At 35.3% G+C, this 21,474-nt stretch overlaps 1 protein-coding gene across 1 annotated transcript in view; it reads left to right on the top strand.

Annotated features, from left to right (window-relative positions):
• PTPRD (protein tyrosine phosphatase, receptor type D) overlaps positions 1-18,457 on the top strand; it is a 350,584-nt gene extending 332,127 nt beyond the window's left edge. Inside the window, exons 31-36 of the mRNA XM_017808222.1 lie at positions 419-597; positions 1,865-1,991; positions 2,941-3,066; positions 7,388-7,542; positions 11,553-11,688; positions 14,468-18,457. Coding sequence (XP_017663711.1) covers positions 419-597; positions 1,865-1,991; positions 2,941-3,066; positions 7,388-7,542; positions 11,553-11,688; positions 14,468-14,536 — 792 coding nt within the window. The 3' untranslated portion in view covers positions 14,537-18,457. The remainder of the gene's footprint in view (positions 1-418; positions 598-1,864; positions 1,992-2,940; positions 3,067-7,387; positions 7,543-11,552; positions 11,689-14,467) is intronic.
• Positions 18,458-21,474: the final 3,017 nt, after the last annotated feature.

Below are 21,474 nucleotides of genomic sequence, written 5' to 3'. Positions count from 1 at the left end.
AAAATATATATCCAGGAATATAATAAAATGCTAAAGACATTGGCAGACTAAAATTTTAAATTAGGAAGTGTTCTTTCTGAAACATACAATTCTATCTTCAATGAGTGTCCAGACAAGAACCATTCAATGAGGGTGATTTAACCCTGCTGTTCCTTTATTATTATTATAGTTTGAAACGTGTGTTTGCATAGTGGTTTAATGGTGGAATTTGTCCTTATGCATAAATGGAGCAGACACAAACTTGTATAAGCTGTTGAAAGAAGCTTTACAAATATTTAGATAATGCAGTAGAATATGGAAAAGTAAGCAACTGAAATTGAAATTATTCATTAATGGATAATGAGCAGGGATTATAATACCTGATAGTGTCATTTATTTTGTTATACCCAGACTTATTCTTTTAATTTGTTTTCAACAGCGTCTTGCTAGCTCCAAGGCTCACACTTCAAGATTCATCAGTGCCAATCTTCCATGTAATAAATTCAAAAATCGCCTTGTCAATATTATGCCATATGAGTCCACAAGGGTATGCTTGCAGCCTATCCGAGGAGTAGAAGGCTCTGATTATATTAATGCCAGTTTCATTGATGGATACAGGTACTAACAGTGATGTGTTCTCATATGGACTGTTTTAAAAGTTTACAGAATTGTTTATGTAATGATATCGAAAATAACAAAGCTTAATATTGAAAATTAATATAATATTGAAAATTAGTGTTTATTATTATCTGTGCCTGCCATGTTTGATTGGGTGTTTTTTAGAATTTTAATAAAAGGTCTAGATTTTTACCCCATGCAATACAGAAAAATTCTGTAAATTACATAGAATCTTAAACATTATATTTTTACCTATCTTTAAGCCACAGAGAACTTCCAGTATGCTTTACATACTGAAAGATACTGAGATTTTAAGCACATTCATGATTTGGAACCTCTGTTTCTTCACAATTATTCTGCTTAAAACGATACATAGAAATAACATACAGGAGATAGAGTCTGTGTATCAAGGTTATAACCTATGATCTTGTAACACTGGCCAAGACTTCACCTAACCACCAAGAGCATTTTATGCACAAGCAGTTGTGTTGCCCATCAGCATCTTCATGACAACTTAGAGCAATATGCCCTCCTCTGACTCAAGCAGCTGGTAAAAGAAGGCATAAAGGAGAAGTGGTATAGTTTCCCTAAGGCAGTTTAGGTGTACCTAAGTATCCTATCCACAGAAATCATTTTCTGAGCCTCTGTTCATAACTGTAAACAACCAATCACCCACTATCACCCACAGAGGTGTTTCTGTTGATTGAAAGAAGTGAGAACAAGAACTGGTCATCATCTCATAAAGCTGCTGATCCTGGGGTTTTTAAGAGCTTGGTAGTAGCTTCCACTGGTAGGATATTAAGGCCTGGAAAGATAGTACACTCCATTCCCAAATTTTCTTCCTGCCTTACTTGCGCTGGAGGCATCAGATTGTTGAAGAGGAGTTAATAAAGAAACTGACTGATCCTGTAATTCCTAAACTTAATAGATTGTTAGACATTTATTTCTGCAAAATGAACCAGCATGACTAAGTGTTTCTTAAGTGCTTTTTACAGCACACCAAATTGAGCAATTAGAGTTGCATTAAAATTTAAATAATAATGATAAAGACATACATCATAATATTAACAGAGTAATTTTCCTCTCAAAGTTCTAAAAATAAAAATCCGTAGTTTGCTTAAACAATCATAATAAGGCTTTAATGTGATTGTTATTAATACTATATACATTTTTCCCCTAGATAATTCTTACATAAAAAGAGAGGACATGGGTATCAATTTATTTTTTCATTAAAATATTATTATTGATTTACTTTTTTTCAACACAGACAACAAAAAGCTTACATAGCTACACAGGGTCCTTTAGCAGAAACAACTGAAGACTTCTGGAGAATGCTCTGGGAGCATAATTCTACAATTGTGGTCATGCTCACTAAGCTACGAGAAATGGGCAGAGTAAGTACTGCTCTAAATTCCTTTACTAAGATGTTGATTATAGCAGTTCTTTTTATTAAAATATTTCATTGTTGGTAGTGTCCAAAAAAGAGAATTTAGGTTCCTTCTGTTGAAATATCAGTGGCCTTGTTGGTCACTAGCTGTAAGGTTTTCCAATCTATTGATGTGTTGCAATAGACAAACTAGACATAGGAGTTTGCTGTGGGACACAATGAGATTCAGCAACTGAGTCTGCATGCTGATATTCTGAAGCATGCAGAGAAAGCTGTCTACTGAAAAAGAAAGATTATTTCTTATTTGGAAACTTTTGCATGGTCTCCTTGTAACAGTGTTAAAAGAAAGCATGTTCTGTGCTGAATGGTAAAGTTTCAGCACCCAGTTTAGAGTTCTAAACTCATTCCATTGACACTCTGTGTACTGGAAAGAGGCAAGCAGTTTACTGTTTGGACAGGATTACATCAAGATAAAGTTGGCATGTAATAAGTGAAATCTGAGTTAGGCCATGTATATGAGGGAATAGAGATTATTCAGGACATGGCTAGTGGATGCAGAGATAGAGTCTTGACTGAGGCTGGGGCAGCTTGCTTCAACAAGAAAAAAGAAAGAAAGCTGAAGGTGGTCTCAAGATTTAAATCAAGGAAAAAAATGTATATTGAAAATTAGACTATCCATAGCTCTTGTCACTGATAGATGATGAAACTGAGCAGAAGTGTAAACAAGTTCAGCTAACACAGTGACCAGAGAGAACACCTCTGCAATCTCATATTAAAGATAAGCTTTTACTCTACATATGAAATTTAATGTTCTCACCAACATGAGCATCTCATGTTCCTCTCACTAATGGCACTTATCGTGAACATTACACTTAACTGAGTAAGAAAAGGTTTATACCGACTTATGGTCGTACTCTCAAGTAACAGGAAATGTATTATACTTTGTCATTTTGTAGGAAAAATGCCACCAATACTGGCCTGCAGAGCGCTCAGCCAGATATCAGTATTTTGTGGTAGATCCAATGGCAGAGTACAACATGCCACAGTATATTCTGAGGGAATTCAAGGTTACAGATGCAAGGGTAAGTTGACATAGCATTACACTTGTTCCCAGAAGTTTGAAAGAAAATGTCAATTTTTTTCTTTCCCTATATCTTTTTTTTTAAATTTTATTATTATTAAAAAAACCCTTGTACTTTCTACAAGCAATAACAATAAAGCAGGTAAAGTTATTATTAATTAATGGGATCTTTCTGTAGGAACAATTGACTTCACTCAGATCTAGCGTCTGGACAGCACAACTTTGAAAAGTTCTGAACAACTGTTTGTGCCAAAATACATTAGATGATTTGAGAACCATTTTCCTTTTTTTCCTGATTTCCCAATTGATGATTTCTGAGGACAGTTTCTGCTACTTACAGCAGTAAATATGTTGTTTTGTACCATCCTCTAGGCTGAGTGAGTATGAAGGTTAATACATTGAGATTTAAAACTGCGGAGCAAATGACATTCATAAGAAAAGCTTGACAAGCTTTGCACATTATAATTTTATTTTCAGCACTCTAGTTTATCTGCAGAGTCGATGCATGCAGCTGTGACCCTAGCATCCTCATTTTAATACTGCATTTCTTATCTGAATTCCTGAGTCCAAAACTGAGCACTGATATAAGATTAAACATACATAAACTTTTAATGTATATTTGGCATTTCTCAGACTTTTCATTTCTAGCACTTTAGTCTGCATGGCAGGAAAACACACTATCAGCCTCCATTTCTGTAGGAAATCAAAATAGCAGGATGTACTGTCCAGGAATAACATGAGTGACTACTCAAGAGTTGCCAGTCAGCATCCAAAATATTAGACATTCTCATAGTTAGAGAGACTGCTGCTTTTAATCTAAGCATCAAGTAAATCTGGATAGTATTGTCATTAACCAAGTCAGTATATGAACCTTTTTATTTGGCAAATGAGATTTAGATGTAGTTTTTTTGTACAGAAACTGTAGACACTCTGATTTTCATTCTGTTTGAAATCTAGTAAGGATCTAGCTTTGCTAACCTATTTGTGAAGAACCACAAAAGTGGAGAACAGTCTTCCAGCATCAGTCTTTAAGCACACTTGTAAGCAGAGATAGTAAAAGCCAATTTCACTACAAATATGCTGATAGTTTTCATAGATCACCTATTAAAAATCTGTTCTGTCTCATGCTGGAAGAGGTATTTTGTGACATAGTTTGCCAAGCTCTGATCCCAAAATAATGGTTATAACAAAAAGCCACAGTTGTAGTTGGAAGTGCAAACAGAATATATTTCCAAATAGTTTTTTCAAGAGTTTATATTGAAGTAGGATATTTAAGAAAGTCTGTTTGCTTACAGCTATCAAGCCAGTTAAAAAGTCTGAAAGGGTCAAATAACTAAATTTACCAGAACTAGTTTTATTTTTTTTACCTGATATTAATACAACTCTTTTTAAAATGTCAAGCATATGTGCACTTTGACAGTCCTATTGTGACATTTTACTGTCACATATTGTTGCTCCTCAAATTTAAAAAGTTTTGTTAAAGTCATCAGTGAGCCAATAGTACCATCCTAAATTTTCTAGATATGCTGGGAAAATGTAGCTCCTTTACCAGAAGATATGGGAACTACTTACTAAAATGTACATTATATTCTTCCCATAGTTTGGCTTTTGTGGCTGTCACACCCAGTAATTGAGATCATCTGACTAAATTTTTGCATTCAAAGAAGAGTAAATGCTGCAGGGGTTGTAATCATCCTTTCTCCCTTTCATCTCCAAGTGCATCCATACTGTTAGAATACCATCCATGCTCTGGCAGAGCCAAGCTGACCAATAATTCCATACAGACAAAAAATGAGGCATGTTGCCTTTGCAGGTGCCAGCAGCAAGTGTTTGGTGTGGAATTCCCTGTTATTTCTGAAACTGAACTGTGAATTGTTGTACAGTGAAATTGACCTCTGTAACTGTTTCAATCTACTGCTTCTAACTGCTTTGTACTTACTTTCTCTGTAAACTGGAGAGGTCAATATGGTGGGCCAGTCTCATTTAAAGCCAAACTATTAGTGGTGGCTGTAAGAGAGTGTTAAAAATTCTACAGCCTAATCAAAAGACAATGCTCCCCTATGAGGAGCAAGAAGAAATCTGAACGGTCAGCCAATCAATAGGATTATACATTAAAAGCCCTCTGTGCCACGTAGGTATCTGAAAGTACTTGTTTTGATAACTAACTGTGTAAACTGTCACAATATTTGAAAGTAAAGATTTTAATAAAATTTGGCATTTGTATTTGGACTGCTGTTGGCAAAAATCTCATTAAAAGAAATCAGCACTGTTTATAATGTCAGTAGCAGAGGGTACTGTAAGAAATTGTAGATCAGTTCCCAATGTGCTTTAAAGCTATGAACATAGACTAAAAACCTTTACTTCTCTGCTCATTAAAATACTTTAAATAACAGAAGTTATTGTCATTTCACAGACTTCTGTTGGAATATTGAATGACTAAAATCATGAAGCATACCAATGCAGTTGATTTAGACACACACAGAAACCAAATATTTGCCCTTAAATCTATTTATCAAATAGTAATGTGTGGTCTTCGCAATGACAGACTAGACTTAAGTAAGGTGGTGTCTTTTCTACCCCAAAAAAGTTACTGTTGCTACAGTATAAATCCTATCAGGGTGTGAAATTGCTAAAGAGTTCCCATCTCTGTAACCAACTTGTTGCAAGTAAGTAAAATTTCAGGTTTTCTTTCTTTACTTTAGAGGAATGAAAGGTTATTTTGTAGGGAATCAACCTATTGCTATATCTTCCTCATTAATTGATGTCATGTGCCTAAGGCTATCTGAAGGATGTAATTTCATTATTCGTTCATGGAGGAAAATGGGATCACAGAGACCATGATTAGAGAAGTTTATATTAAGAAAATGCTATTTTGGAAGGAAATATTTGTTCTTTTTGTTGATGACCACAAGAAATCAAATTGGGTGAATGTTTTTAAACATTTCATTTTTTTTATTTGGTGAAAGGCATACCACAGAAATAGACTACTGAATTGTCACAGTGGTCTAGTGGAAGTAGGCAGTATGTGTGTCCTCTCACGGAGCACTGCCTGGCACACACATGCTTTTTCTGTTTTCCTTATTCATCTGAGACATAGGAGGCAAACACCCACAATACCAGAGGAAACATAGAAGCAAACTATTGGATTTTCTTTTGGTTATTTTTAAAATCCCTTCTATTTCATTTCAAAGATCTGTAATAGCTGAGTGTTTGTGGTAGAGGGGAAAAAAAGAGAAAGATTGTTCTTGCCTCCAGCATAACTTGTTGCTTTTGGGGGGGAATCTCCAGTAATGATTTCAATTTTTCATGAGTTTCACTTAATAGAAGACCATTTTGGAGACATGGCAGGGTGAATGCTTAGGAAACATGATGTCCAGAGGCACCAGTTAACATCCATAGCCCATATGCCCATGCTGCTAAGTATTTCAGCTGTACAGATTGACAGTGTCAAAATCATCATGCACAGTGTTTGAAAATGCAGAACAAATTTACTTTATCCATTTGTGTTGCATTTTTTCTGTCCTTACTTTTTACACGTTGAATAGACATACAGCAGAAGTCAGCACTTAATAATTCCAGTGGCCCTGTTATAAAAAATAACCATGCTGCAGTATTCTGCAGTTTTAAACAATGGTATTCCTAACCACAGGGAATGAAGAGCTTAAGATGGCTTGTTTTGAAAAAGTAAGCCCTTCTTCTCAATTTTAACTGACTCCAAGCTGTTTCATGAATTAAATTAACAATTATTGAAGGGAAATTTGTAGTTTATTAAACAACTGGCTTGTTTCGACCAGTCTTCTTTCAGGCGAAATGTCCACATCATAGAAAGCAGCATACTGTTAAAATACCATATGCAAGGAGGGCAATGATTAAACAAGTGTTATCAGTAAAGATATTCCTGCCATCTAGGAAATGGAAAGTCAGATTGTATAACCTTATTCTTCTTGATTTGTATTTAAAGGAATTTGCAGTCCGCTGGAGTCAAAACATAACTTACCAGAAAAGTCATATAACCTGGTGGGGTTTTTTTGCTTTTAGCCTCAGACACACTTTTTACACAGACTGTCAGACAACTCTCCTGTGCAGTGGAGAAGGGAATCCATGCAATGCCGTTAATGAAACTACACATCCAGGCCAGTGTCTACAAAAGCTCCATCTAGTACTGCAATTGAAAGAATTTTCATAAATCTGATCTTAGCCATTCCCCAGCTTCTCTCAATGTCCTTGCTTTGTGATTGTCTTTATGATTATTGGTTGACTGACTTCAAGCTGACTGACTGCAATATGCTGTAGTGATACATTATTTGTGTCTTTTGTTAAAGGATGGCCAGTCCCGAACAGTGAGGCAGTTCCAGTTCACTGACTGGCCAGAGCAAGGAGTGCCAAAGTCTGGAGAAGGATTTATTGACTTCATAGGCCAAGTGCATAAAACAAAAGAGCAATTTGGTCAGGATGGGCCAATTTCTGTTCACTGCAGGTAAGTAAACAAAGCCTAAAAAGAACTGATATGCAGATTTGGTTTTTTTCTAAACATGATTGCTGAATTTGACAAAGGTATATATTTAAACAGAATGTCAGAGGTGAACTATCAGAAAAGGTATTCAAATAGAAGATCTAAAAAGGAACACAATGAAGTGCTTTACAAAATGGGAACTGCTCTGTGATATTCCGTTTGCACAGAAACGTTTTTCAGAAATATGTGGAAGCCCAGGATTTTTTCTTCACTTATAAGTGTCTCTAATGCAGTGTAAAAGCAATCTGGTCAATGCTGCACACAGAAGGCATAGGAAGAGCCTTATCACAGGCTGCTATATCTGATATTTTTTCCACTGGAAATTAAAAGTGAGGCTGTAACTTTCATGGGGATTATTACCCGCAAACAAGCTAGTTACACCTCAGTAGCACATTAGTAGCTATCAAGATGAGACAATTAAAAATGGTAGCTATATCAAGAAAGGGAACAGAATAGAAAGTGGTGTTTAGAAACTTTGCCTGTCAAAAAATCATTGAGGTTTGGGTTGATGAGTTCTAACTTCAGAACTTAATGCTCATTTTTTGATGTGATGACTTCCCTCAATTCCTTTACAGTTGATATGCAGATGAAAACAGATTGCAGGGCTTTTTAAAATTCTTGTATTTTTTATTTATTTTCTTTACAGTAAGAAAGACTCTCTCTAGACTCCATAGCAGATGGACAAAAATAATATCTTTGTCCTTTATCTCTTATTTAATAAATTGTTTTCTATAAATTCCATTAGGATTTTAGATAGTCATTTTTGTAATATGAAATTATTTTTGGGAGATTAAATATTATTATTTATATAACAGAGATACAAAATACTGATACAAGTTCCAGGTCCTTACTGCAAGCCAAGTAATGCCCCAATACTAGCGTAAAGACAAAGCAAATGAGTTTTCTAGAGTCTATGAATGTACAGAGGGAGAGAGATTCTTGTCCTTCCAAAGTCGGGAGCAACTAGAAGTTAAGTTCTTCATGATCCCCTAATCATGAAGGGGAAAGACTGACATAATAAATGTATGGGACTACTTGAATCCTACTTTTTTTAAGTGCCTAAAATTTTTTATGGACTGCTAGGAGAATAGCATTGCAGAGCAGTGGTTGGGATTCATTTGGCAGGGGAAAATGAAGGACAATCCTGATAAGAATAAGCCTTATTCTTCAATATTAATGAGTTTTGAGAGCACAGGAATAATAAGCAATATTTATGCCTTTATGCAGATAAGAAAGCAAAGTGATGTTATTCTTCTAAGTTCTTTGTACCATGCAAACTTGTCCGCTTGTGACTGCAATGAATACTGTTTGCAGTATGTTATATAGGCCTTCCAAATGGATAGGATCTTTCATGCTAAAATTATGGAGATTTGTACCATTGGCTTTGGTAGAAACAGTCAATTCTGGTGTAACTATCCAGGGCTTGGTCTTTAAATGTCTTTATCATCATTGTAATGACAATTTAGGGACTGGTAATGCTGATCATCACTATCAGTGTTAGTCAACTTACATAAGTAGGAGCTGTCCCTAGCAAACTAGTAAGTTTATTGGTTTCTTTCAGGAAGCACAAGATCCTGGACACCTGCACTTTCCTAGTCTTTGTAGAATTACTGTAAAAATTCCTCCAGTTTGTACCATGATGAGTTTTAAAGTGAATTAAAACTCTGATAGTGCCACTTCCTTTTGGTTTTCTTCCCTCTCTGCAGTTTTCACAAGCTTGCTTTCTCTGTTACACAGTAAACCTATTCCACCCACAATTTTAAATTTTCCCCTTCCCTGGCGTTTTTACAACTAGGTCAGAGTGTTGAATTTAAAAATTTCTAACCTTATTAGGCAGATAATTAAAAATATTTGAGAGAGCATAGGATTGTTCACCTTTAAGCAAAATTTTCACTTCAACAAATATTACATATTTATAGTCCAGGTTTTAGGTGGACAGTGAGGAAGACCAAGTTTTTCCAGAATGCATTCAAGATGTATTTGTAGTAACAATCTCTTCTCCCTTACAAAAATATTAATACTTTCTCATGCCTAATTAAAGCATCCTAACTTTGGTTTCTAACTGTTTGAATTTCTGTAACCATACTGCATCATGAAGTAGTGCCTTCACTCTTTAGAAATCCTAAGCATTTTTTGATAGGAACTCTTGCCGTGTTAAAATATGCTGGTCAGTCTCAGGGGAACAGGATCAGTTTCCTACAGGCTTTTCTGAAAACATCACACTTGATAACTAGTTTTGCACCACCCTCTAGGCTGAGTAACATTTGCAGGCACTGAGATCTTTCCATATTAGTCTCTCCTCCCTGTTAAGCAGCATCTCCAGATACTTGTGAATTTCTTAAGAACACAAGACAAAAAATAAATTCCTTCCTTTTGTTGAACTCAAGAGTTCTGAGTCATTTTTTTCAAATAGTGAAAATTTTCTAATATGTGAGGCCAGAAGTCCCCTCACCAGTTAAGAAAATCATACTTTTTTTGTTGGATGTTTTTAAATAGTGGAGCAGGAGCAGGAACAAGGGGAAAATAAAATAGTAATCTGCCTTCATTCTGCTGGTTTATTCATTCTGGGCTACTTGGTTTAGATCATGCTGTCGTCAGCTCTGTAAAGTCCAAGCAGGTTCCAGTGATGTTTTTCCAGGATATTTCAGAATGTTTCTTAAATATTATCTTTCTAATTTACCTCATGAGGGAAAGGAGAGCTTACACTGCAATTGCTTTAGATGTCCAGGCCTGCTGTCATCCCATATAGTTAATCAGCAATGACAGCATGATATTTTCTCAAGTGTTGTGTCAGTTATCCTTTGGCTTCAGCAATCTGAAGGCGCACAGGCTATGCAAAATTGATAAATCCAATCGCATTTGTTTATTAGCCCTAAAAGTACACTAATCTAGGCCAAACACTAAAATACTGTTAATTTGGACATTCAATTTCCACACTAGTTTCGTGAATTCACTGGATCTCTGTTATAGTTCATATGAACATTCAGAGTTCTTCAGGTTTTACCTTCTGTTCATGTTCTTCCACTCTCCTGTCTGGTGAATAGGTTTCATAAATATTCAGCTTCCCAAGTTTGTCTGCCTGGAGAAAACCTTGTGAAATTATTAATATCAAAAGCAAGATGACAGAGTGCTTAATTTTCACACGCAGAAGTTCAGACTTGGAAAATCTTTTTTTTCTCTGCAGTTACCTGTCACTTTGACCAAGGGTAATCTTTATGAATAAGTGATTATTTAATTTTAAAAGCTGACAGCTATTACCTCTACTGATTACAAGAATTTTCATCAGTTCTTAAGGATTGAAGCTAATAGCAGAAACTCAAGACAGAACAGAGAGCAAACAAGCCATATATGTTCAAAGAAGATAAATAAGACTGGTAAAGACAGACATAGTATCTGAATATCAGCATTGGAAAGCAAAGATCAACTGCCAGACTTGAATAAAAGCTGTCTTGAGATTTTTGTGTATCCCTTAAGTTGGAGTGTGCATGCAAAAGTTTGATATTAATTGAACATCCACTATTTCTAACTCGAAGTAGAAGGTAAAATAACACACTGAAAATGTGCAAAATAAGGTATATACATGAACAAGCTAAAGTAAAGCAAGCAGTAAAATGCATTTTGGCTTCTTTTTCTCTTGTCACTTCCAATGTATGTTATTGGTAACAAATGTTCTCATTTACTTCAGCAGGCACTGATTATTGTGTATCTGGATGAAAAACCAAGTCACTTTGCAAGGAAGACTGAAGAGTCAGACATACTTAGTAGCACATAAAATTTGCTTGAGTGCAGTTATTCTTTTGAATGCAATGTGGTAATTTGCAGTGGAATTTTGCTTAGTGAGCCTTTCACCATATAGAAATTTGTGCACATATGGTGTGTTGTAACCACAGATAATTTGTCAGCCAATTCTTTCAGCATTAACTGTAAATTAACATCCATTTTTTCCTTTTATTTTTTTTCCTTTATTGCAACAGTGCGGGTGTTGGAAGGACTGGAGTATTCATAACCCTGAGCATTGTATTAGAAAGAATGAGATATGAAGGTGTTGTAGACATCTTCCAGACTGTCAAAATGTTACGGACACAGCGGCCAGCCATGGTACAGACAGAGGTGAGCAAAACAGTATCCTTGTACAACAGTGAGGGAAAAGAAGCAGTATTTACATCATGGCTAGGCTTCAAGAACGAAGATTTGGGAAGGGCTCTACCCATGTTTGTTACAAGCGTGCTGGTGGCTAAAAAGGCCAATATGAGACAGGCACATCCAGTTGCAAAAGGCACAGCAGAAAGACTCCTTAGATGGTATATTCTGCAGGGCACGAATCTTTCTGCGTTGTCTTTTCTCCTCAAGAGTGATCTTGTTTGCTTTCTCAAAAGCATCAGCAGCGTTGTAGATGGTGTGTCTCCAGGCCTCCCAACTGGAGGCCAGAGTAGACCAGTTATGGTGATCAATATGGCCAAGGCTGAGATGTTGTTTCAGAGAGTCCTTGTATCTTCTCTTCAGGGCTCCTCTCATGCGGCAGTAGTATTTACACAATAACAAAAAAATGCACAGTTTGAGACTGTATAAAATGTACTTACATTTATATCTGAAGTCATATAATGACCATATGACTACAGGGTAAATTCTGCCCTAAAGGTACTGCAAGGACTTGTTTCCTGTTACAGCATTACAGCACTAGTTACTGCAGGCTGGGGAAGAAAAAAATCGTTTCAATAGTGGATCCTAAGTTATGGTAGTTGAGAAAAACCATCTGTGAAGTATCACCCATTTTTATTTGAGCACTGTTTCCTGACAGAAATGTGTAGTGATAAAGAAGGTGGCAAATCATTTCTGCAGGTGGATCCACTGATTTTTTTTGTTGTTGTTGTTCTGGGAGCTAGGTGTTTGATCATGTTTTCAGACTGATGCTGTATTATTTTCATGTTTTTCTTGACTTTGTGTCACCAAGCAAGTGGCTGTTTGGCCTGAAAATCATTATGGTAAATTCCATGTTCAGAACTATAATGTAAATAATTTCTGTGCTAGCAAGAGTGGCATAGAGAAATAAAGAAAGGGATAAACAGTATCAACTGATTACATGTGTCACATTATAAAGAATGTCTAAACATTATCAGTTAATGCTGTGCTTAATTTATACTTTAATTTCTGAGCAGAAGACCTGAACTAAGCCAGAGGCAATAGGTTAGGAAAACCAAGAAAAAGGGCAAGAGAAGGGAAACATTTTAGGTCGTACATTTATTTAGTATCATTTGATTGACACTGGCCTTTAAATTACAGTCTGTGAAATTTAAAATGGTTCCCCAGAGTTTGCCATTTCCCTTAAGAAAATTAAACTTGTTCAATAGAAGCTGGGTAGTCCTATTTTAAAAAAGACAACTTCATAAAAACTTATATGAAAAATACAGATACTTATTTTTAATCTTGTCAGTTAGCCAAGTAAATCACTATGACCAAACTGAAGAGTTAATTCCATTTCTTTTCCATTATCATCATTTTTCTGGATAAGCAAAATGAAAAATGACTGCTTTCTGTCATTTTTAGCTCCAAGAAATAACTACAGTATACAGAACAGCTATGCTTCTTTGAGCCTACCTGACAGAGTTCAATTCCACAATATATTCTCCCTCCCCCTGCTTTGACTTATTTCTGTATGCACCCTTCATCCCCACTGCTGCAAGCAGAAGTGTTGTGTACTCATTTCTTTCAGGATTCTGTGGAAAACAAATCTCTTGTTCAGTGGCATAAACTGCCAGGAAATCTAATCCTTATTCAACAAAGCACTTGAACTCCATGTGGACCACACATACACTTATAATTTAGGCATATGTGTAATGCATTCTGCCACTGTTCCGATTATTCCAACTAACAGAAATGAAAAATTAGTGATCACACCATCTCAGTGAAACAAATATCTGATTAGTTTCCTCGCCTCCACAAGAATTTTAGTTATTGCCTTAACAAGTGCAACCTATGTAGGGTTAACACACAGCACTATCAGATAAATAAGCAGGCGTCCTTGATATTTTGTAGCAATTTCTTTTATGGTTTTTTTTTTCCTTTTTTTCTTTTTTTACCATTTAAACCCTGAATGGCAGTGGCAAATGAGAACACAGATGTTCCATTTTAGTGTAAGTGTGCAACATAACATAACTGTGCAAAAGGACTGCTTTATCGAGGTGAGAAAAACACAAAATACCAAATGTTGGTTTCATCAGAGGTATAAGCAAATTTCTCACCAGACTAAAGTTCTTTCTTCTTCCAGGCATAGGTTGAAATGCAGTCTGTTTTATGTGAATAAGGTGCTTTAGCTGCCTATTTCTCTTTTAGCACCTTTTCTTGCCACAGGCTTAAGGTATCTTCACATATTCATCAAAGCCTGTATAACTGAAAGGTTGGGATTCCCTTTGCTTCCTTAACGTGAATTTTAAGCTGATGGTTTTCCATATGACATTCCATATTAAGACTCTGATGAACTTTATCACGTAGTGTGTTGTATTTGCTGTAGAATAAATTGAATATTTTGCTACTTATTTTCAAATACATGGGGGAAAAGCGCCTTAGCATGTTCCCATCAGAAGAAAGCTTTATGCTGATATTGTTTTAATCCAGAATAACAAACAGTCAGTAGTTGAGTATATAGTCTCTGCACAAAAAATAAGCTGCAATCTGTGGAAAATTTTATTGCATTAAATGAGTGTCTTTCTGCATCTGTTGTAACTCACAGTGGTTTTCTGTTGATGTTAGCGAGTGAACATTGCTGAACTGCAGATGTCTCTGTGGTGTATTTGTTTGTAGCCACAAAGTATTCACTTTTAGTTGAAGGAAACTAAAAACCAACCAAAACAGCTGACTTTTTTATGCTTTTTTTTTCTATCTTTCTTTCCAGGATCAATACCAGTTCTGCTATCGAGCCGCACTGGAATATCTGGGCAGCTTTGATCACTATGCAACATAAAAACCCATTGTGGATTTTTATTGCAGGCCCTTTAAGATCCAGAGAGCCGCTTCTGAGCCATACAATGTGCTTTAGAAGTACTTCTTAACTCTTAGCTAAGGAGCAATTATTGGGGATATATAAAATAAATTAAAAAAATGAACAAAAATATTGGGGATATATAAAACAAAAAAACAACAAAAAAAAACCCCACCCAACAACAACTGTTCCATGTGGACCAAGAATTCACAGTTTAATAACCTAACCATAATAAAAGAATCCTGACCACTGAGGCGTCTGAAGGATCTCATATACAGATACCTCAAGGGTTCGACATTGGTTGAAGTTAAAGGGAAGAGGAAATTAATCAAAAAAAAATTATCATCTTGTTCAGGATTACATGCTTTTGCAAAGAGGAGTTTTGAGAACTGCAGTTCAGTGCAAGATGTTTGTTGCAAGGTTGGGTCCTGGCTTCTCAAACAAAACGGACTCTTTACTTCAACATCACCCTTTCCTGTCATAATGCTCATCATAACACTTTAGGGAAAATGTGGGAATGTTTAAAAAGAAAGTCCTTGATTTAGTTTTTTAGTATTGTAAAGATACTGCTGACCTGTGCTTCATTTTTAACTGTGTAAACTTTTTCCTTTTTTTAACAAGAGTTTATCATTCAATGAAGTGAATTAAAGAAAAGGTTGCATAACTGTTAATATTTTTGTTTAAATAATGTAGATTTTTTTTTAAGCTGTAGAACTGTTATCTGTAATATCGTGCTGTAGAAATGTTAAATACTTTGAAAATTTGCACATTTTTGTGCAGTCCTACAGTACCACAGTCCTGTTAGATATTAATTTTATAGTTTTATTTGTGGTTTTTTTCTTTAAGAAAATATTCATTGTAATCAGTTAAATCAAAATGGTTTCTTTTGGAATCAACAGGGAGGCGCAAAGTATAAAGATGCTGCTAGCACATACACACACACGCACACATATGCACATGCACACTCACACCCCCTCTCTTTTTATATATGTATATGTTATGTATTACTGTCTACCCCTGTCTGACCCTGTATAGTTACAGAGGTACAGGTGGATAGATATTCACACACATGCATATAAACATACCAATTCTTACATACCTGGATTTATCAAAGCATTGGGAAACTTTTTCAGCATACTACAATTATATCAAACTACTATTTGATCATCTCTGCATTTTTAAGGTCCATAAACCTTTGTTTCAAAGGGAAATGAGGAATGCACATCATTGATATTTGAACATCATCTCTCTCCCAATTAGCACTTCTGTCCACATGTCCACTTGAGCACACACACATGCACACATACACATGCACACACATGCACACACGCACACAGAGTATGTGATTTAGGCTTCAAGTGAAGTTCAATATTTGTAACACTATAGTGCAATAAGAAATCATATTATTAAATGTAGGAGGTGTGCATGTGGGAAAGGTCAGTGCATATCCCTTTAGGAGGGGAGAATGTTGTAATATACTAGGTATTAAGATGTTTTAAAATTGTATTCAATAGTATACTGTCTATAGTGTGCGCTATATAATTTACATTTATCCTATGTAACAGGGCAAAGCCAAACACATATTGCTCTGTGAAATCAAACGTTTTGTGGCATACAGCATTATTTGGGGATGCTGGGGTTTATTTTAATTTTACATTTAGAGTGCCTTATATTTGATGCCTATTTTGAATAGCATTTCTTTAAGTTAGCCTTCATTTGTATTTAGTTCCGTTTGTTTATATCTGTTATTCGTTTCAAACGTTTTAATACATGTACCAGACAATTTTGAAAAATATGCATTTCCGGTTTCTAATCAAGTATGGATGGTAATAAATGATAACCCAAAACACATAGGTAGTCAAGGCCCTTTATCTTTCCATATTTCCAATAACAGACCAGCCCACAAATTGAAAATCTGTTTCTGGTTGGCTTTTCAGACCCACTGTGTCACCGGTTATAGTATTATCATTGCAGAGATGTAGCAGTACAGTAGCAGTAGTTGACATCAGCAGTGCATCTTTTTTTTTTCTTTTCTTTTTCTTTTTTTTATAGTTTATTTTGGGCCAAGTCCTGCTTATTCACTTGTGTCAACAGATCACTAAAGTCAAACCATTGCTTTCAGTGGGAAGGTTCATGTAAGGCTAACAAGACTGAGCCCCCAGGACATATTGGAGAATGACAGTAGATTTTCTTCTAGGAAACAAGGAAAATTTTTTAAACAGCAAAAAGTACTTTTTGAGACTCTTTATAGGATGCCATTTACATTGACCTCGGTTTCCATTGTGTATTCTGCCATTGTCAGTACATGAGTATCAAAGGAATTCTTTCTTTGGGGTTTCAAAGAGGAGCATTGCTATGGCTTGTCAATGTGATCTCAACATTTTTTCTTCTTCCAATTTTCCCACTGCTAGCAGAAAGAAAAATATGAAAGACCAAACTTCAGCAATTGCATTTGAGCACTTTTGTAATGAAAAAAAAACAACCAAAAAGTCAAAACATATATATATATATGTGTGTATATATATATATATATATATAAGAATAGAAGTATTATAGAAGGCTACCTCAGAATGAGATTCTATAACTTACATCTGAACCAGAGAAGAATGTGCACTATGTTTCTTTCTCTTCTTCTTTCTTGATTTATACTTTAAAGTAATTATTGAAGTGCCAGGTTATGTAATGTGGTTATGTTCTTCAACTCAAGTATAGGGAATCAGAAAAACACAAAAATAAAAGAAGTGTCATTTTGGAAACATAGACTAGGGAAGGTTCTTACATACTGGATCTGTAAAAGGATCAGCACATTTTTCCCTAGCAGACCATCTTGCAAGCTCCAAAGAAAATAAGGGAATAAAAAAAAATTACAAAAAAGCAGAACCAACTTGTGAGGAAAACTATTCTACAACTACATACTCCTTTTAGGGTTTGTGTTTCTTAAGATAACTCTTAGCATCATTGATGTGCATTCCACTTTCTGTATTCTTATATGTGCATTCTGTGGTTAATTTAAATCGTGAGCATCTTTGTCTACATACATCATACATTTCCAAGCTTAAAATTGGTTTCATCAACATAACCAATACGGTGCTATTATTTACGTTTATATGTGTAGTTATGTCTAATTTTGTAATTAGTTGCAACGGGGAAAAAACCCACAAAATATATAAAAATGGTTTATACAGAAGTTTAATTTAGCTCTTTTTTAAAAAATTATTTGAGTGGTTAGACAGTGGAGAGGATGGCTGGGGGAAGGAGTGGCCCTCTAAGGAGATTTGCACTTTCTATATATACCTTTGTACTATGCACTGCCCTATTGATTCTACACCCAACAATGTTATAACTTGAACCCATCTGTGAGAAACTGCTTATAAAATCCACTTATATGTATTTAAATGACGGAACATGTAAAAAGGAAAAAAAAAGTTTGCAATTACTTAAAAAAGCAACTGCTTTTTTTCCCTTTTATTCTCTTCCATTTTTCTTTTTTTTCCTTTTTTTCTCTTTTTTTGCCTCTCTTTTTTTTTTTCTTTTCTTGATGCCCTGATACTCCACAGATATCAGAAGGCTGCAGGTCTCATTATAACCATCCATTATGTGGCTTTGCCATTCAAGCTTGGAGTGTCTTTACAAAGATAATAAAAACTTGTGTTCTTTGCTCTTGTTTTGGATGCATAGACTGAAAAATTTAAAAAAATTACCTTGTAAAATGGCTTGTTAAAAAAGATACAATTACCTCTAATTAGTAGTACGCGTAAATGTTTTACAGAATGAAAGGCGTGCTTTTTATTTTCTTACTTCGTTACATTGGTGGCAACAGAAAGTCTGTATGAAAATCAGTTCTTTGCTGACACAAGTTCCATTTGTTACAGATGAATTCTAATAAAATGTCAGTGTTATGCAGCCCTGGTCTTCTTTCTTAAGCAGTACTTTTGAAATCAAAACTTGTTTGGTCCCTCTTGGTGATAAAGGAGTTTAATTGGAGCTACAAAGCAGTCATTAATCTTCTTAACTAGCTGCTGGACAGTGGAAAATGCATTCTTGGGTTAGCAAATATATATCATTTTCAGCAGCAAGTGTTGAGCCAGCATAGGCAAACTCTTTGGCATAAATTCTCATTCTTCATGAATTTAATTGAAATTATCACACTTTACATGCCTCTGGAGTACCCCTTTGTGCTTTAGAAATGTATGATTACACTGAGAAAATAGATTTCTGTCCATTTGTAGGTGCAACCCAAAGAAGGCAAAATATTCACATATATGAGGCAAATTGTGAATGTTTAATTCCCTCAGATTTGGCAGGTTCTGGGGTAAATTCAGAGTCACTTGTCAGAATTCAGTTACTGAAATTGTGGCAAGCCGTCATGACTTTTGACTGATTTCTGTTATGTGCAGTGAGGGCAAACATGGGTCTGTGAGGCTGCTATCTAAATACTGTGAAAGTTTTTAAACACACTGGAAAAGTTTTAGATGAACATGCCAGGTGTATTGAGGGAAGCTACAAGGGGCATGGCATGGCAGTTTAGTCAAAGAAAACAAGTCTTGCTCTGTCTGCTTGTTTTGAAAGAAGGCAGGTTCTGTCTCCAAGATTACTTTGTAAGGGAATACAGTCTATTAGCAATTAGTATTAAGTATGTATTTATAAAGAATCCTCTGTGCTGAAAGGGTGTGCAAGACATTAACATTAGGCTGATTTCTAAGAACGTGTATTGTTCTTAGCCTAATTTCCACTTTAAGATGGTGATAACAGTGTAAATGTGAGGCCTTGGTATTCTTACAGAGGCTTATTAATGTTTTTCCACTTATTTTTGTGGATTTTACAATTACTGCATTGCAGGCTGCCTTTGGCTTGAACGTTCTTTGCGTAGTGTGTGCAAGGTGGTTTAGAGCTCTGTTATGTAAGGGTTTCTTTAACTATATGAGTGGCTTTAGATGGTACCCTTTAATGTCAGCATTGACTTCTTTGGATTTTCCTGTTCTGTGCGTCTAGCATGGACCAAAATAAAGTGTGAAAATGAGTATTGATAAAAATATTTGGCTGTGTATGGCTTAATAACTTATAAATTAATGGGATTTTAACAGAAGTAGTTCTAATTCATGCCTAACACGAAAAAAGAGTCGTACCACGAAATCATTACTGCTTTGAAATGCTGTTGAAATGTGAAATTATCTCAAAGCAAAGCAATGGCTACAGAGTTTCAAACCAAATGACATTTACATCTTTTCTACATTATACAATCACTTGGACCCAATTCCCAGATTCCCAGAATCTTTGGTGTTCACTCATGCTAGTATCTCTCAAAATGAGTCAGTCCTGATTCTAGGGCAAGAGGGGATTTCCGTCTGTGATTTTACCCATTGCCTGCTTCTCACAGTCTGTATGAGCTTAGGACAGAAGTGAGCTACTGGTAATGTGATAAACAAAGCACTGAAAAAGTACTGATGAGGGATATATAGAAAGAAATTGTTAATTAAGGAGCGTCCAAAACAGTTCACTACCAAACAGATCAGTATCCAGTGATCCCTAATAAACATTATAGCCATCACTGGTCAAGAAAGGAGCAGAAAATGTGTTCATAGAAATTGCTGAGTCCTTTTTACTTCAGATGCAAATATGGCCTTTATTTTTATTTTCCTCTTAACCAGTTTTATGAGAAAAATTAACTTAAATGATTTTTCAGAGGCTTTGGAATTTTGAGGAAAATAACCAGCAAATTTGCTGAAGTGTAAGCCAACGTACAAGTGATAAATCACTTTCTCTCCCATAAAACTTAACATAAAAAAGATGCATCTTGCCTATGGAGTTCCTGAATTCTATGAAATAGCCTTGAATTTTAAAACCTTGAAATATGAAAGTTTTAGATAACCAAACTTCAACAACAGCACTGGATAAAATTGACAAAAAATGTCCACAGAAGGTACCAAATGGTATCACTATCACTTGCATTGTCAAAGAATATCTTTAAAGCAGTTTCAGAAGTGTGAAATAGTAATTTATTTTTTTTATTCTTTCACTGATGAGGTATGAGGCTGTATCAAATTTTCATTTTAAGACCTGTGGCAAAATTTAATTTTATTTTTATTTAATTTTGTTTATTTTACTCCATTTTTTTTGTTTATTTTATTTTATTCTATTTTGTTCTGTTTGGGTTTTTAGGAGTTTTTTTCAGGAGGGAATGTTAATGCTGTGCTACTGCAACTGTTTGGAAAGTTATTTGATTCAAAACCTGAAGGACTTGGATTATGTAGCTGTACTGATACTCAAGAGAATTTTCTCTATACATTGTCCTGTGTTTTAAACAAGCTGGTTCTGTCCTCCAGTTCTGCTTATGGAGAGTACCATAGTAGGATGCAAAATGTTTTTCTATTACTAATGTCAAGATGGGAGGAAACATCTGCTGACTTGCTTTCAGAGGAAAGCAGAATGATAACCTGCAAATGAGACATTGTAGTGAATAGAGATCATTTTGCATCTAGACTATAAATGGGATGCTTTTGAACCCAAACTGCATTCAGCTTGCTTCTGTCAGCAGAAGTCTTTATTGTTGTAGCAGGAACAAGCAAACAACCTTTCTTTGTCAATAAAGTAGTTCATTATATATTCAACAGCCTTATTGAATTTAGAATTTAAATCCTTAAAGTCAAAAATGCCTGGAAATGCCTTTCCTTCTGTCATACATAAAAATGAGAAAAGAGAATATAAGATTTTTTTCATTGGAGGAAATTATTTGAAAATACATCAGGATTAGTATACTTCTAGTCTTCAAAAATCCAGTTTGCTCTTGAAATCTGGTAGGGTCTAAAGAAGTTGTATGAGCCCAGTGTTCTACTCTAACAGGCATTTTACAAACACTCAGCAAGTTCTCATCTATACAGCAAAAGAAAACAAAACATCATCTAGAGGCTCTGCGTGGGACT

Source organism: Lepidothrix coronata, unplaced genomic scaffold (assembly GCF_001604755.1).
Source record: "Lepidothrix coronata isolate B3197 unplaced genomic scaffold, Lepidothrix_coronata-1.0 Scaffold22, whole genome shotgun sequence".
Taxonomy (NCBI): domain Eukaryota; kingdom Metazoa; phylum Chordata; class Aves; order Passeriformes; family Pipridae; genus Lepidothrix; species Lepidothrix coronata.
The sequence above is the reverse complement of the archived record's forward strand: the minus strand, read 5'-3'. Positions and strand labels throughout refer to the sequence as shown.